The sequence below is a fragment of the Diabrotica virgifera genome, chromosome 6 (genome assembly GCF_917563875.1).
Source record: "Diabrotica virgifera virgifera chromosome 6, PGI_DIABVI_V3a".
NCBI classification, from domain to species: domain Eukaryota; kingdom Metazoa; phylum Arthropoda; class Insecta; order Coleoptera; family Chrysomelidae; genus Diabrotica; species Diabrotica virgifera.
In genome coordinates, this window is record NC_065448.1 from 165,700,158 (window position 1) to 165,717,933 (window position 17,776).

General features: G+C 31.1%; 1 protein-coding gene and 1 long non-coding RNA gene across 2 annotated transcripts; one reads left to right on the forward strand and one right to left on the reverse strand.

Annotated features, from left to right (window-relative positions):
• Nucleotides 1-428: 428 nt before the first annotated feature.
• LOC126887020 (uncharacterized) lies at nucleotides 429-2,975 on the reverse strand. The gene is made up of 5 exons (XM_050654326.1): nucleotides 2,625-2,975; nucleotides 2,398-2,566; nucleotides 2,279-2,341; nucleotides 1,718-1,856; nucleotides 429-841 (listed from the first exon to the last, which is right to left on the reverse strand). Exons 2-5 carry the CDS (start codon nucleotides 2,527-2,529, stop codon nucleotides 789-791), a joined length of 387 nt encoding a protein of 128 aa, XP_050510283.1. The 5' UTR covers nucleotides 2,530-2,566; nucleotides 2,625-2,975; the 3' UTR covers nucleotides 429-788.
• Nucleotides 2,976-5,766: 2,791 nt separating this feature from the next.
• LOC126887022 (uncharacterized) lies at nucleotides 5,767-9,123 on the forward strand. The gene is made up of 2 exons (XR_007698919.1): nucleotides 5,767-6,397; nucleotides 8,323-9,123. It is a non-coding gene; the product is annotated as an uncharacterized LOC126887022 (long non-coding RNA).
• The last annotated feature ends 8,653 nt before the right edge of the window (nucleotides 9,124-17,776 follow it).

Consider the following 17,776-nt stretch of genomic DNA (forward strand, 5'->3'; position numbering starts at 1 on the left):
ATACATCAATCAAGAAGAAATAAAACAGGTTAAAGAATTCTGCTATCTTGATAGTATAATAGTGCAAAAGTTGGAGTTCAGGCAAACATTAAACATAGAATAGGAAAAAGAACAACAGACAACAGGCCTTTGAAATCCTCTCATATCATATCTCAACATAAATTAGCCAAAACACATTTAATAGTATCATCAAATCAATACTACTATATGTGAGGGATACTACGATATGGGAGTGAGACATGAACAATATCAGAAGGAAATGCAAGGAAGAGTTTTTGTAAATAGATTCCCACAAAATATTCTGAAGATGTATTGGCCCAACACCATAACAAATGAAGAATTGTGGAATGCATTAAGACAAAGAAGCAGAGGATGAAGCTAGTAGGTAATAACTCATTCTAACAGGTGGGTAAATAAACTTTGAAAAACACATTTTGATTAATTTTATTATTTAAAGAAATTACAATTTTTATTTAAAATTACTTTATTAGGTACATACCTAACCACTATTACCGAATAATTTATTGACATCGAATTTTTTTATTTGAAGCTCTACTTCTAAAATTTCTTTTTTTCTTGTTGAAAAATACTATCTTACTTCTTTTTTCTAGTCTTGCTGTTTCAATTTTTTTTGTAAAAGATACATTAAGGGTTTCGCTCCCTACATCTTTTACTTTTTTATTTTTTGAACGAGCCTGAGACATCTTGGCTGTCTTCTTGGGCAGGACAGCAGTTGTCGTGGGTGTACTGAGCAGCACAGTGGAAGTAGAGGGTACATTGGATGTCTGCTATGTGTCTTCCAATTGTAGGTAATCTACTTCCACTTGACTGTCTTGTGCAACTATAAAAATAAAAAAAAATTCAATTGTTTTAGATGTACCAGATAGTTTTTTCTTTATAAAAAAAATCTTTCTCGAATTAAGTAGGTAGTTACTTTTATTTATATACTTTAGCTATCTTAATAGCTAAGTGAATAATCTACCTTAATTTAGAATTGGAATAAATAATTATAATAATTAATTCATATTAATAATATTTATTGATATTAATTCTCATATTTTGAGTTTGCTTAAATTTGGTTTACAAAAGATCTTTTTTTTGTTTAATGATGTCTATAGATAGGCACAAGGTCTGGCTATGGGGAACCGCTTATCACCCTTGTTCTCAGATTTATTATTGATCAACATAGAAATAATATCTTTAACAATCAAACTTTAAACAATAATACCTTTCAAAAAATCTTAAATTGACTTAGAACTGTAGGATACAATATCCAATTTAGATGGAAATCTTTCAGATGCCAAAAACATTCTAGATTCACTCAAAAACTTACATCCGGATGTACATACTTACGGAAACAATGGATAAACTTAAGTTAATCTTTAGAAAACCGACTAGACCGACTATACCATACCTCCCTCTTCTAATCATCCTTTTTAACAGAAGGTGGCTTCTTTCTATTGCTACATCCATAGAATACATAAACCTAGCATTATCAGATAATAGTTTTAAATAGTTAAACTAATGGTCACTCTACTACATTTGTGGATAACGTGCTGAACAAAAAAATGTTCTAATTCAGAAGTTTTGTCCAGATCAAGACCATATACAGGTTATTGTTCAGATAATATTGGAAATATTGATCAAGCTTTATATATATAAATAAATTTAAAATTAGTTACCTTTATTTAAATAAATTAATAAAATAAGGACTCACCAGATGTGAAGAAACCAGATGCACTGTCACAACTGTTGGGTAAAGGTTGGATTTGATTGCCAATCAAACTCAACATTTGTGCTCCTACATCTGTGAGACGAGGCCTAAATGTGCCACCACCTGTTGCAAGTATGTCTTTCTGAAAACAATTCATTAGTTCATTACTGATTAAGAAATGAAAGGGTTAAAATCAAAGTGGTGTAAGTCATATTCTTGAAATGATGTAAGCCCTATTTTATAATCTTGATATTATATAGACAGACCTCTTCAGAGAAAAAGTGGTGTGTAAGTTTTTACTGTAAATACTTACACCACTTTTCCTGATGAAAAAATGTCTATTTATCAAAGTTATAAAGCAAGACTTCCATCATTTCACAAATATGACTTACACCTCTTTGGCGTTAACACCCTCAAATACTAAACTTCTATTGTCTCAACACTAGGTTAGTTCCCATCATAAAATTAGTTTCATTGGATTATATTTTTATAAAAATATTTCACTCAGAAATAGTGTAATTCGACTGACCTGGTGTTAAGAGCTTTAAATTTAAGTATACCTACTTTGTCCGCAGTTTGGTCTCTCTTCAACTGGTCCAAAACCTTCTGCTCATTATATTTTTGAATCTGCAATGTAATTAATCCATATAGCTCTAAATCAACCGAAAGTTTTATACACTTACATTTTCCTCTGCTACTTTTTGGCTAGTGACCCTTTTTAAGTTTATATATGCAGTGTTCAGCTGCTTGGGAGTTCTGGGAAATTCAGCGCTATTTTTCCCAGGTTTCATTGTTTTGGTTGGTGGACATAGCATTGGTACATTATTTGTTTTCAATTTAATATGCTTGTATCTGAAAACAAAAATACAATTAGAAATTTGTTCTGTAAGTTAGAAAATTTCGTACTTACTTTCCAATTATTTCCAACAGCAAACATTTCTCTCTCTCTCTCAGTATAATTTTTGCGTGGAGGATTTCCGTTTGTATTGCTCATTTTTAATATATTTTTTAATTATATAAATTATGTAGTTATTTACTATGGATTGAAATTTTTTGGTTATAAAATGAAATTTTGAAGGATGACAGCCGATTGTGACAGTATCGATACCAAATCGTATGTCAGATAATCGATTTTCTACGATCATATAATTTTAAGATGATCGACGTTTGAGAAACTCGTCACTGGTTAACAGTTGATCAAATCTAACAGCTCGATTAGATGATCGAAGATTTGAATAACGTTTCGGAAACCGGCTGTTAGAGTCAGAGTTGTCAATTTAGTCCGAAGTCCTCTACCATTTTCAATAAAAATGGAGAGCTTGCCCAAGTCATTGTGGCTTAGAGGTTTTTTGAATTACCTTTGGGATATTATAATACCATATCGACAGGTTCTGTCCCCTGCTTCCTGAAGAGACAAAAGCTCAAATTTTATATACAGATTCAAGTACCTTCCCTTTATTAGGGGTCTGATCAATGCTGATAAAGATGGTTTTAGCATGGTCAATGTGTTTCTGTTTAAGAACTGCATGTCTGCTGTCTGAACATTTTCAGTTGAAGATAAGAACACTTTAAATGGATGGTGCCCATTTTTATTTTTATTTCCAAAGCGAGCTATTCTAATATTGTCAGAGACTTCATCCTAAACTTCGTCTTCGTCTTAGACTTCATCTAAATTTTTTTATATAAAAAACTAGTTACTCTTAATAACTGAAATATAACTCAAAAAGCAATATAGGTAACTCATTTATTTAAAATAAATGTAATTGAAGACGATAATTGCAAACATTGCAGGAAACAGGGTGATCTTGATCATATCTTTTTTGAATGTAGGCACTAAGTTTTAACAGCATTTAAACTGCCTCTATAAAAATTTAATCAAATTTAATATACATGCACCATTCAATATCCAGTCTGCTGGCTACGGGCTCACAACAAAAATATAAATTATAGATTTCTTGTCAGACACATGCACATTTCCATAAGATTTGTATGCGAGCATGAAATTTTTTATGATTTCAGTTTAGATTTGAATCCTTTTTTTATCCTAAATGTACATCTTATCCGATATCCATTTTATTGTCCTTTATTGTACCAGTATTGTATGGGATTATTATTATTGTATTGTATTAAGGATAGGATTGTATATTTGTTATTACAACTGACTGAATGACTAATGTCTATGCCATTAAGGGCGTAGGCGCAAAATTTCGGCTCTAATGCTTTTTAAATGCATTCATTTTTTTTAATTCTGAGAAAACTAATAAGTATTTTTGAAAAATTTAAGAGCAGAATGAAAGATTACGTTATTACCGAGGGCCGAAAGTCCCTGAAAACTTCCATAATGTTTATTTTAATAAGTTACAGTTGTGAAAAAAAAAACAGAAAATGTGTGATTTTTAATTTTAAATACGTATCTCATTAAAAAAATTTGTTTATTCTAAGGGACTTTCAGCCCTCGGTAATAATGTAATCTTTCATTCTGTGTTTAAATTTTTCAAAAATATTTATTAGCTTTCTCAGTATTCGCAAAAAATTAACGCATTTAAAAAGCATTGGAGCCGAAAATTTGCGCCTAAACCCTTAATAAAAAAACTCAAAAAGCAACTAAAATAAAATACACTGGCAATGGCAACAAAACAGAAAACAAGGCAAGCAAAAAATAAAAAATAAATCACTTTTCATAAATGACACTAATGACAGATGACAGTTTTCTCAAGATCAACTGGCAACGTTGGATTTCCATAAGAACTTTAGCTCTACCCACGGTTCTTAGACATTACTACGGTAGCCTAAATCGACTAACCAATGAACATTAAGGGTGAGATTACGTCACGAGAGTTTACTGTCATTTGAATCGTAATATGATTTTTTTCGAATCCTGAGGAAACCAAGTATTTTAGAAAAATTTAAACGCAGGATGCAAGATTACATTATTACCGAGGGCGGAAAGCCCCTTAGAATAAACAAGCAGATTCTATTGAATGAAATATTTGAAATTAAATATCACACTTCTCTTTTATTTTCAGCCCTGTAACTTATTAAAATAAACATTATAGAAGTTTTCAGGGACTTTCAGCCCTCGGTAATAATGTAGTCTTTCATTCTGAGTTTAAATTTTTCAAAAATATTTATTAATTTTCTCAGGATTCGAAAAAAATGAATACAATTAAAACACATTGGGAATTTTGACATGCGTCAAGGTTTTGCATTAACTCAATGTAAAATTCTGAACTGTTGAATTCCAGCTTCCCTAATAATTATTTTACATCAAAAGACATTAGAAACTATTTGAAGAGGATTGAAATCTGTATTGGAAATAACTGTTAAAATTGGTCTACGTAATTAAACATATTCCAAAATTTTGTAAAAATGTAATACATTTTAGTTTTCAGCCCAAACTTAGGCCACACACAATGCAATAATGTTCACATTTTTGAACTGTCAATATTTTTATTTTATCATCTATTGTTTAAAAACAATACAGTTGATAAGATACCCTCAGTTACGGAGAAAGGATTAATAATAAAGATTTTTTTATTCAGTCAATGGTCTGAGCACTGTCAGTTAAATAGTAACGTGTGGCCTTACTTTTACACGCATACCTATTGTGGCAAATGTATCATATTTTTCAAAATTTTGGAATGCATTTAAATTGTAAAACAATTTTAACTTTTGATTTTAATACAGATTTTAATTCTCTACAAGTATTCTCTCATGACTTTTGATGTAGAATAATTAGGGAAGCAGGAATTCAACAATTCAGAACTTTACATTGAGTTTCCTATGGCCCTTTTTACGATTCGTCACCCGGTATAAGATAAAATGTGTACTATTTGTCTTATTATTTCATAATAACACAAATAATACACATATATACACAATAACACACATTCAATGATCGAAAATAATTTAACAATATGGGAATGTAAACTCTTGTGACGTAAAGTAAAAAATATAAATCTCCCCACCACCGTCGGACAAGACAACCGTAATAAAGTCTAATAACCGTGAGCTCTACCTACTTATTGAGCCGCGTGTATGCTGTGGTAAGTATATCCGCTGGGAGCGTTAACTTTGACACATGGTCACGTGGTACACTGTGGATGTTTGTGGGACGATCTTATGTGTATTCCTTATGGGTGATTTGCAAAAACAAGAGATTATTTAAAATATTACTATTAATTTTGTACAATTGTATCAATACATCACAAGAAATTCGCTATAAATACTATATATGGTAGAAAATGTCTGATATAATACATAAATATAATTTCGATATACAAACTTAGGAAGAGATTTTTAGGTTGGTTAACAGCCGAAATGTGAGGTTACGGCTGTCAAGAAGGACTTCGTAAATGTAAACAAAAGTTGCAAAGCCAGAATTTGCCCAATCTCAAAGCCTTTTTAATTCCTATAAAGTTGAAATGTTGCTTCCTCTGCTTAAGTATACTGTTTTTAACATAATACCACCATAATTCTGTCTTAAATTTGTATGAAATATAGTTTTTTAGTGATATTCACCAAGCAAAGTTTACAAACTTTTGTGAACCATTCTATTTTGTATAATAAAAATGGTAATGTGCTTTGCCCCGGATTGTATACAATATTGTGAAAGAGGGATATGTAGATTCTTTGTTGTTCCCAGGATCTGGTTGAAAAGAAGACATTGATTTCATTACTAAGGTAAGAAAATATAGTGAAGAGAATGAACTGAATTTATCGTTGTATAATTGATTCACAGACTGAAAGATAGGGAACCATCTGTCTATTCTTTGTTGGTTTGCTCTTGCCACTTTGGGAATTCTGACCAACAAAATGGCACAGCAATTTTTGAGCACAACAAAGCCAAAGGTTTTTTGACAGACACTCAACCTTTACTTACTTAAAAGAGTAAAGTAAATAATTTTACTTGTGTTGAAATATCTGCTACTTTTTAGAATCTATTTTCAAGGACCCACTCTGCATAAATATAGAATATAGAGGTCCTCTCAGTTCGCCATGTTGATTTTCATTTTTAGTATTATAATATATTTGTTGGTCCATTTAGATTTACCTTGTCCGCCTGGTATATAAATTTTCAATTTTGTATACCTAAATTCCAAAATTTATTTCCATTATCTCAAATATACTAAATTTACAATCAAGATGCAGTAAAAATAAACAAACCAAGACAAGTTAAATGCTACTAGGAGCACTTCCGAATCATAATTTACAATGTATATACATTTTAAATCCCAAATCATTATTTCTTAAGTTTATACATTGTAAATTATGATTCGGGAGTGCTCCTAGTGTAGCATTTAATGTGTCTTGGTTTGTCTATTTCTACTACATCTTGATTGTAAATTTAGTATATTATTTATTGAGAAAATACTATTTTAGCTTGCCATTTTCATTATAAATTATTTCCAGTAAAACAGTCATTCTCTTTAGATATTTTATTTCAAAACAAATTATTTATAAAGTGCTTAATTTTTTGTAATTTTGTCTTAATAGAAATACCTACTTCTCTATCTGCTAATATTGACCTTCAGGTAATTTCTTTTGCTCGTATAAATATGAGCCGGTCTCATTCAGGTTCATTTGTATAGATTCTGTCAAGTGAAACCTAAACAAATCTAGTTGGTTTTCTGATTATATTGCTTAATTTTCTGTTCACATTTTTATGAATTGACTAACACATTTGCTAATTTGCATAATATATTTGTTTGATAATTTGATTCATCCAATTAGGTAAAGAAAATATTTGTGGGGTATTTATTTTCTGTTAATGCTAATTCATTGATATATCAGCAGTTATGTTAAATAATAATTTCTCAAGTTTCATTTATCGGTTTAAAAATTTGTTAAATTTATAGAAATATTCGCGATTCAATTAATTTAACAGAAAATTGTATTTTCTGATTAAGGGGTGTTTCAATTAAAACATTTTAGAAAAATAGGAAATGGTTGAATGCTCGAATATATGAATTTTAAAAGTCAAAAGGCAGATATCGAGCACTGAATTTATTAAATCTTGCCCAAGTATACTTTCGCTATCTAGAGCTAGAGCATCGTCAGGGGCATTTCGTCAATAAAAAGAAGGTATCCTCGAATGTCATTTAATTAAAATAAATAATTTGGTGGCAAACTTAAATTAACATCTAACTAAACACTGAAAAGGGACAAAACAGATAAATTAAAGTGCCAGTAGGTTCTACATTCTTGCAATATTCTGCCTCCATATTGCAAGAATGTAGAGCCTACTGGCACTTTAATTTATCTGTTTTGTTCAGTGTTTAGTTAGATGTTAATTTAAGTTTGCCACCAAATTATTTATTTTAATTAAATGACATTCGAGGATACCTTCTTTTTATTGACGAAATGCCCCTGAGGATGCTCTAGATAGCGAAAGTATACTTGGGCAATATTTAATAAATTCAGTGCTCAATATCTGCCTTTTGACTTTTAAAATTCATAAAACATTTTAGTTATAACTTTTAATTCAAAAGTAACCTGTAAATTTTTCTGTACTGCTGACAGGGAATATTAAGGTTTTGTTGGCTTGGGTGGTAGGGGCCCTTCATAAATTTATGCTGCGGTTGTCTACATCTTAATTTCTCTTCTAGGCACCCAGGAGAAGGGCATGGCCCTAACCCTCAAATATGAGTATTATAGAAAATTAACAGTTACCCAGGCAACCATCCAATGAGAATCGTAGGAAAATTAACAGTTCCACAGACAATCATCCAGTGACCACATTGTCTCTTTTTGGACATACCATCTGACGCTTTCTGAAGAAGATCTTGGGGTGTAAATAACCCAGGACAGCACCGGAAGAAGCCGTCAGACCACAGGCTAAATTCCTTATTAAAATCTATAGCTTGCCTATAAACAGAGACAGACTATTTTTAAATAAAATAACTTCATTAGTTCTAAAATGTAGATCTTGAATTGTGACCATAATAAAATGAGAAAATAAAGTGTTTATACTGAAGTTCATTCCTTTTTACTTTACTGATGCAGAGGAGCAGAATACAAGAACCCATAAAGGTCTCAGGCTTGCTGTGTTATGTTGGCGATGTTATGTTGAATTTGTTTCTTGGTCCAATGTTGGCACTTGGAAATGAATTCAATATTTCATTATCAATATGATCACGACAATGTATTGAAATTTTGTAGAAATCAAATTCAAAATGTGAAAAATGAAACATTAGTCAGTACTTTCCAGGAGGCCTTTACCAGGACCCAGTACCTCTCGTTGCAAATCTACCTACTTCTCCAGTGAGAAGTGAAGAAGAAAGTCAACCCGGCACTGCCAATGAAGCTACTCAGTTTCTACTCGTTTGGTTGCAACTATGGAAGCTGAAAATGACTTTTTGTAGAATGTCAAAGTACTTCAAGAAGCAGTAAATATTGCAAAGTAGTTAGTTGTCTTCTTGTTTTTCATTTAGATGTACTGAAAGTAGTGATGAAAAAATTGTGCTTTATATAGTTCGTCCGCTCTAACTTTTCCGTTTTGACTTAATTTTCAAACAAATTAAGTCAGAACCTAAAGTGAAACGAACGTCGATGTGTATATACATTTTGTATACTTATACTATATACTACACACATCAGTGTACGTTTCACTTTAGGTTTTGACTTAATTTGTTTGAAAATAAATCGTGACGCATGGGAAAAGTTAGAGCAGACGAACTATACTGGTTTACCATGCAAATATGTATTTATGTGTTTATAATATGAGTTTAGACTGATGTCAATTAATTGTTATCAAGATTGAGCTGTGGTCAATGTACCTAAAATTGATCCGTTACTATTTACAGTGATGAAATTGAAACTAAATCTTGTAAATGAAGATTTAGGCATTATATTTAAAATTTCAATGAGGATTTCATCCTACTGAACCTGGTTTAAACATTATTTCAAAATATTATGAAGGATGTTCACAGCAGGAATAAAAATAACTTATTGCATGCCAACATGATTCAAAAATTTTATAAATTGTAGAATAATTTTAGACTGCACAGAAATCTATTGTAACCAACCAAAAAATTGGAAAAACAGATAGAGTAACATATAGCTCATATAAACATAGAAATACTTTAAAATGTCTAATTGAAGTGGCTCCCAATGGAGTAGTTACTTATGCAAGTAAGGTTCAGTATTTGACAAGAAGAGAGTAAAAAATTTAGTATGTATATTACAGCACATGGTATCAGGTGACTTAGTAATTGCTGATAAATGATTTTTGGTTTCCCATTTGTTTCCTTCAGTTGTAAGTTCAAAAAATAGACCACCTCTTTGAACAACTGCTCAATTTACACCAAACCAATAATTGCTAAAGGAAGAATACATGTCAGAAAAATCATAGCATGTGATTTGACTTTAAAAAACACATGCAATGATGACAGTCACATTCTCATGTTAGTGGTCACACAGTAAATCACTAGAAAAAACTCCATTATACTATCCCGACATGGTAAGTATGGGTCATTCGTCATTCTATGAATATACAACTCTCTTGGATTATCTCGATAACGAATATTTTACTGTGCAAAATATGAAGAACGAAAGTAAATTGAAAATTACATTGTTGTTTATGGGAATAATTACTCTAGAGCCATTTACTTTCGTACTTCTTATGTTGCACAGTAAAATATTCGTTGTTGAGATAATCCAAGAGAGTCATATATTTGTTGAATGGCCCATATTTGATCTTACATTTAGTTTACTCTCAAAATTAACATCAAAGTCTGATTTTATATGTATGTTATTTTAAAATATAAATTATGTATCCTTGATAATATGTTATTGACTTACTAATCATGGTACATATGTTCTTTCTATTGATTTACTCTTTTAATATGGGTATCCACATCTACTTAGGAATTTGCAACACAATTGGGTTCAGTAACATAATTAGAGTCACTTCTTTGATTTTTCTTTTTATCATTCATTATGGAAATAAATATTGTAGAATCAATGAGTGAATGAATTAATTCAATGAGCTATATAGTTAATTAGTTTCAAGTAACATTTTAAAATCAAAAATGTTTTATGCATGTAATCTGGAAAATAAAAATAATAAATTTCTATTTTTGCTATCTTCAATATGTATATGTTTAGATATATAAAATAAACAAAAAAATGTAATTTTAAAGTGCTTTATTTCCACATAAAAATGGTATATACTTATTTATTCAAATAAAATGTTTTTAATAATTTTATATTGTGTTCCCAGCATTCTTCAATACCGACATCATATATGATCGATTCTGAAGGCATCCAGATCACTAGGTGGCACACCTTCCTTTTTATTAATTATAAGTTGCCTTGAATTTGGTTGTAATAATCGTGCTTTGTGTTCAGTACTCATTTTTTCTTTCATTAAAATATATGATATAGTCCCTATAAAACATATCATTAACCAATGATTTGTACTCTTCTTTGTTCTTTTCCAAATTTTATGGCCTTTATTTTCTGAAAAAATAAAAAGAAATATACTTTTATTTTACCTACTTTAAAATCGTTTTATTGTCTTTTATTTATTTATTTTACTCTGAAGCAACAGTTTGAAGCCTCATCGAAAGGTCAGTCAAAGATGATGTGTCAACACATATTGCAAAGTTAAAACGAATTTTCAATTAGCTAAATAATGGGCTTGAAATGAAGCAACTAAGTAAGGTACCAGATGTAATGATTATATGCAAAATTCTACATTATTTTACCTGGTCAGTATGAAAGCTAGCTTACAATTAGCAAGGCAGTGCATGTAAACAATGATTTAAGTTGTTAAAGATGTTCAAAATTTATCTACTCGTTTCACAATAATGGTATATTATTAAAATATTTTTTATCATTTTTTCTCTTTTCTCGATTATTAGTTTTTATTGTATAGTATATAAATTATTCTAATTACTGAATACATAGATAGTGAAAAAATAATCCCATTAATTACATTAATGAATAATTTACGTAATTGTACAAATAATAAATAACTGTTATTCAAAAATTGAACGGAAATATGATCTAGTTCTCATTCATTGCTGATGACGACATTGCTGTCAACTTATGTTTACATCTACTACATTGCTTATGTGATTTTACTATATACTTATATAGTAAATATATACAGGGTGTCCCGAAAAGATTGGTCATAAATTATACCACAGATTTTGGGGTCAAAAATAGATTGATTGAACCTCACTTACCTATATACAATAGTGCACACAAAAAAAGTTACAGCCCTTTGAAGTTACAAAATAAAAATCGATTTTTTTCATATATCGAAAACTCTATGGAAAATGGACATGTGGCATTCTTATGGCATCTTATCTTAAAAAAAAATTAAAGTGAAATTTGTGCACCCCAAAAAAATTTTATGGGGGTTTTGATCCCTTCAACCCTCCCAAACTTCTGTGTATGTTCCAATTAAATTATTATTGTGGCACCACTAGTTAAACACAATGTTTTCAAAATTTTTTTTGCCTCTTAGTACTTTTTCGATAAGCCAGTGTTTATCGAGACGTTTTGAATATGTGTCGGATCCACCACATATTTGTAAATGGTTAACTACGATTATAGACCTGTTAATAATCTGAAAATTTATTTATAATTTACATTTTTAGGTATATTTTAAAAAAGAAGCTGAATCTCGATAAAAGGTGACTTATCAAAAAAAGACTAAGAGGCAAAAAAGTTTTAAAAACACTGTGTTTAACTTATGGTACCACAATAATAGTTTAATTGGAACGTACACAAACATTTGGGGAGTTTAAATGGACAAAATCCCCATAAAATTTGTATGTAAATATATTAAAAAAGAAGCCGCATCTTGATAAAAACTGGCTTATCGAAAAAATACTATGTGGCAAAAAAGTTATTAAAATGTTGTGTTTATCTAATGATACCACAATAATAAATTAATTGGAACATACAAAAAAGTTTGGGGGGGCTTTAAGGGAACAAAACCCCCATTAAATTTTTATGTGGTGGACAAATTTCACTATAATTTTGTTTTAAGATGTTCCTGCCATAAGAATGATACATGTCCATTTTCAATAAAAAATCTCTAACAGTTTTCGATATATTGAAAAAAGTCGATTTTCATTTTGTAACTTCAAAGGGCTGTAACTTTTTTTATGAGCACATTTATACTAAGGTAAGTTAGGTTCAATCGAACTATTTTTGACCCCAGAATGTGTGGTATAATTTATGACCAATCTTTTCGGGTTTCACACAATGAAGAAGTAAAAATTTTTGAAGCTGCGATAAAATACACTTAGTAACAAGAAGAAGCTAGAGCTGTCGATATTATGAAGCTACAGAGATGGCGAGACTTAGCAGCATCCAAACGAGATACATCGGAAAGGCAGATGAAAATCACTAGTTTTTTCGTGCATTCTAAACTATTCTATCTACAAAGTCAGATGTAAATCAATGTTAAACTGATTCTAGTTTTATTTTAATCTTTTTTAAATTAATATGTGCATACAGTATACAGTACATAATTAAAGACTTTGAAGAGTAAGCCCATTACAATAGACGTAAACTTGTGTTTCATTTAACCCTCCCTATTATCCGCCATTTTAGCTTATCAGCCTTCCGTTGGCCCATTTATGGCGGATAACCGAGACTCTACTGTATTTATAGTAAATTAACAATAACAATGGACCATCTTCATCTCTGTTTAATATTTAATATTCCGATAACTAATCGAATAAAGGATTACAGATTACGGTAAATATTTATTAAACATATATGATTACAAACTTTTGTACATGTTTTATTTTAGACCGTGACAAGTGCTCTCATCTGATTGACGTTGACAATGTGACAAATACACTGACACCTAAAGGTGTGTTCACACTATACACTAAACACCTTCCCCTTAAAGATCAAGTTTCACTGGGGGTTTAATAGATCGTCCAAAACGAGATCTTTGATAACCTGAAGTACCTGGGTCAGAGATTACTTGTTCATTTTTATTAACATCTATTGTCCTAAATAATAGATTGATATCATCTACAATATCATTATTACTTATAGGAATCTGATTATTCAAATATGTTTTTTGTTCAGGTATATACTGGTCGGGAAACAATTCGGAAAAGAAGAATTCAAGCAGGAAACAAAGCATTCTACAGAAATAAAAAAATTTTCAAAGATAAGAAGATAAGCCGGAATACAAAAATGAAAATCTACAAAACGACCATAAGACCAATAGTGCTATATGCTTTGGAGGCATTCACATTAACAGCAAGAGAAGAAGAGCAGCTGAAAGTTTTTGAGAGAAAAATTATGAGAAAAATTCTGGGACCAAAGAGGGAAAACGAAGAGGATGCAAGGCAATGGATGAACCACGAAATACAAGAATGGATGGGTCAAGAGAACATAGTAAGAGCAACAAAAGCACAGAGAATTAGATGGTATGGACACATAATGAGAAGAAAGAAGAACAATCCGTTAAGAGTTATAACCGAATGGATACCACCAGGTACAAGAACCAGAGGCAGGCCTAAACTCAGATGGAGACAACAAGTGGAAGAAGACTTAAGAAGTATGGAAATTAGAAATATAGGAAGCAAAATCAGAGAGAGAGAAGAATGGAGAAAGGTAGTGGAAACAGCGAAGTCACACCAGCAATTGTAAAACTAAAGTCAGAATGGGATGATCCCCCACAAAAAGGATCTTCAAGTGAAAACAGCTTCAGCTTCCTCGGGAGCGTACAGCTTGTATATATATATATATATATATATATATATATATATATATATGTGCATACAGTATACAGTACATAATTAAAGACTTTGAAGAGTAAGCCCATTACAATAGACGTAAACTTGTGTTTCATTTAACCCTCCCTATTATCCGCCATTTTAGCTTATCTGCCCTTCCGTTGGCCCATTTATGGCGGATAACCGAGACTCTACTGTATTTATAGTAAATTAACAATAACAATGGACCATCTTCATCTCCAACAAGTAGACCAATATGCACTAACAGAAGCAGAAATACAAGACATAATAAAAAAATGAAAAATAAGGTCCCAGGATGCAATATAATAACTGTAGAAATATTAAAATATGGAGGACACAGAATACAGAGTGAAATATGAAAGTTAATACTAGAGATATGGACCACAGATATATAATGCCGGAACAATGGAAAGTTGCAGTGATATGCCCTATACATAAGAAGGGAGACAAGTTAGATTGCAATAATCACCAGGGAATATCACTACTAAACGTTGGATATAAAATATTGGAAGGAAGACTAAATAGTATAATGGAACAAACAACAGGGGATTATCAAGGAGGATTCAGAAAAGGCAGGTCAACTATACATCAAATATTTACAGTAAGACAAATGCTGGGAAAATTCTACAAGCGAAATACTGAACTACATAATCACATCATCTATTTGTAGATTTCAAACAAGCATATGACTCAGTATTTAGAAAGGAATTATATAGCTCAATGCAAGAGGTAAATGTGTCAAAAAAAACTAATCAGATTAGTAAAACTATGCCTGGTCAACACCAAGGCAAAAGTAAGGATCCAAAATCAACTGTCTGATGAATTTAACATTAATGAAGGTCTAACACAAAGGGATGTGCTGTCAACAACACTTTTTAACCTTGCGTTGGAACAAGTAATCAGGAAAACTCCTATAGATAGGTAAGGTACAATATTTACAAAGCTCAATTAAGTCCTTGCTTAGGCAGATATGTAGACATAATCAATTGAACATTAAAAGACCTAGAAAAAATTTATACATATTTTAAAGATGCGGCACAGACTATGGGCTACAAGTTAATGTCTCAAAGACAAAGTACATGATAAAAACTGGGGAAAAAGTACAAAAGAATGGCAACAACATATCCCTGAGTGGACAAATATTTAAAAGAGTAGACTGTTTCAAATATTTACGATCAACAATTACAGAAGGAAATAAAAACAGTGATGAGATAACAGTGAGAATTTCATTTGGAAACAAATGCTTCTACAGCCTACAGAACATCATAAAGTCAAAATCAGTATCTATTAATTCAAAAGTAAAAGTATACACAACAGAAACCTGTAGTAATGTATGCATCAGAAATGTGGACTTTGACTAGTGAACATGAGGAACAACTTCTTAGATGGGAAAGAAAAATATATGGACCTATAAAGGAGAAAGGCGTATAAGGGTGAACCACAAAATAAATAGAGTGTTTAACAGACCGACTATCATAAAAGAAATGCAAAGTAAACACCTGAGTTGGTTGGGACAAGTAGAAAGGATGGGTTAAATACAAAAAAGTACTTAGAAAATAATAAACGGGAAGAGACCGAGAGGTAGGCCTAGAAAGAGATGGATTGATGGTATTCACCAGGATTTGAAAGACCTAGAAATATGAGAATGGGAAAAAAACAAAAGAAAGGAAAACATGGGCAACTGTAGTCAAGCAAGCAATACACATAACGCCGAAAAGACCTCAAAAAGAAACAAGAAAGTAATATAGATAATAACGTTTAGAACTTTTGAGGTGTTACGAGTGTAGCTGGCCTTTGTCATGCAAAACTTTAGAGCCTAGAAACCCTAACGGGTGGCCATGGCCCTCCATGAGCTGTTAGTGGTCACCGATGATGATTTAATTCTTTAATTCAATAGATAAAAGATAAAAGTGAGGTTAACATACTTTTGTCTTTGAATTCATAGATTTATAATACTCTAGATTGCGCCTTACGATCTTAAAATGGGTGACGGTTGCGACAGAGATAAATGAGCCTATTTGGTCGGTAGTCTCTTTCTAATTCAAGGGGAGTATCGACGACGTCACTATCCTACTCTGTCATTGAGTATTTTAGATGGTTTGACAGTTCGAGCGCATGGCGACGAGAACTGGTCGTTTGTCTTCGGACGTGGATAATCCTGGTTCGAATCCCATACCAATCTTTACTTTTTTTATTTAATCAATATTGCGTTTATTAGATATTATTACATCTCTAAAATAAATCTATGCAAAGAAATATATAACAAATAAGAAAAAGACGAAGCAAGTATGTACACACAAGGTAAGCAAATGGTACACATTTTTATTTTAAATAAGAAAAACTGTGTAGGTACCTATAGATTTTTAAAAATATAAAAGCCATGTTATTTTTTTTAATAAGTTAATGGTAGAATAGTATAAAGTAATTAAAAATATTCGTAAAAAATTACAAATAATTAATATCAACATAATGTACCATCGATTTATTAATTGAATCGGTCATTTCAAAAACAACACGAGTCACATACCTATTCCTAATTTTACAGAAGAGCAAAGAAAACTTAACTATATAGTCGAAAGATGGATGACATCAAAATTCAGAGTTATATTGTAGTTTTGTTCCTAATGTTTTTACTGGACTGGTGTCGTTTTTGCACACAACGTTTATCTTAAAGAAGTCTATTCCTCTCAAAAAGTTAGTTTCTCAAAATTGTAGACTTTGCTGTTTTTGAAATGACCGATTCAATTATAAGTAATTAGACATTATTTTTATTTATGAACCTATTGTTACAATTTTTTAAAAAAGTAGAAGCAAAACAAATATTATTCACATCATTCGAATAAGGACGAATTTATATTAATAACGAATGACTTTTATTTTACTATGCAGTTCACAAATTAAGTATTCCAATATTAACTTACTATACATAGGTACATTTATTATCTGCTAGATTTCCTTAGGTCAATTTTTCAGATGTAAAAATATCTAATAAACGCAATATTGAGTAAATAAAAATAAAAAAGGTAAAGTTGGTATGGGATTCGAACCACGATTATACATGTCCGAAGACCAAAGACCATTTCTCGTCACCACCCGCTCCATCTGTCAACACATATTACTCGATAAAGTGGGACAGTCACGTCGTCGATATTCCCCTTAAATTAAAAAGAGACTACCGACCAAATAGGCTCATTTATCTCTGTCGCAACGGTCACCCATTTTAAGATCGCAGGGCGCAATCTAGAGTATTATATATCTATGTTTGAATTAGGCAATCCAAACCACGTGAGCTCTGGTTGGCACACAAACTAACGAAGAGGTT

Excerpts from the sequence above, each read along its gene's own strand:
- LOC126887020 (XM_050654326.1), bottom strand. The coding sequence starts at position 2,529 with ATGCTATGTCCACCAACCAAAACAATGAAACCTGGGAAAAATAGCGCT. Across the intron at positions 2,342-2,397 it reads AAAAAGTAGCAGAGGAAAAT|ATTCAAAAATATAATGAGCA; the intron begins GTAAGTGTATAA and ends ATTACATTGCAG. Across the intron at positions 842-1,717 it reads ATCTGGTTTCTTCACATCTG|TTGCACAAGACAGTCAAGTG; the intron begins GTGAGTCCTTAT and ends TTATTTTTATAG.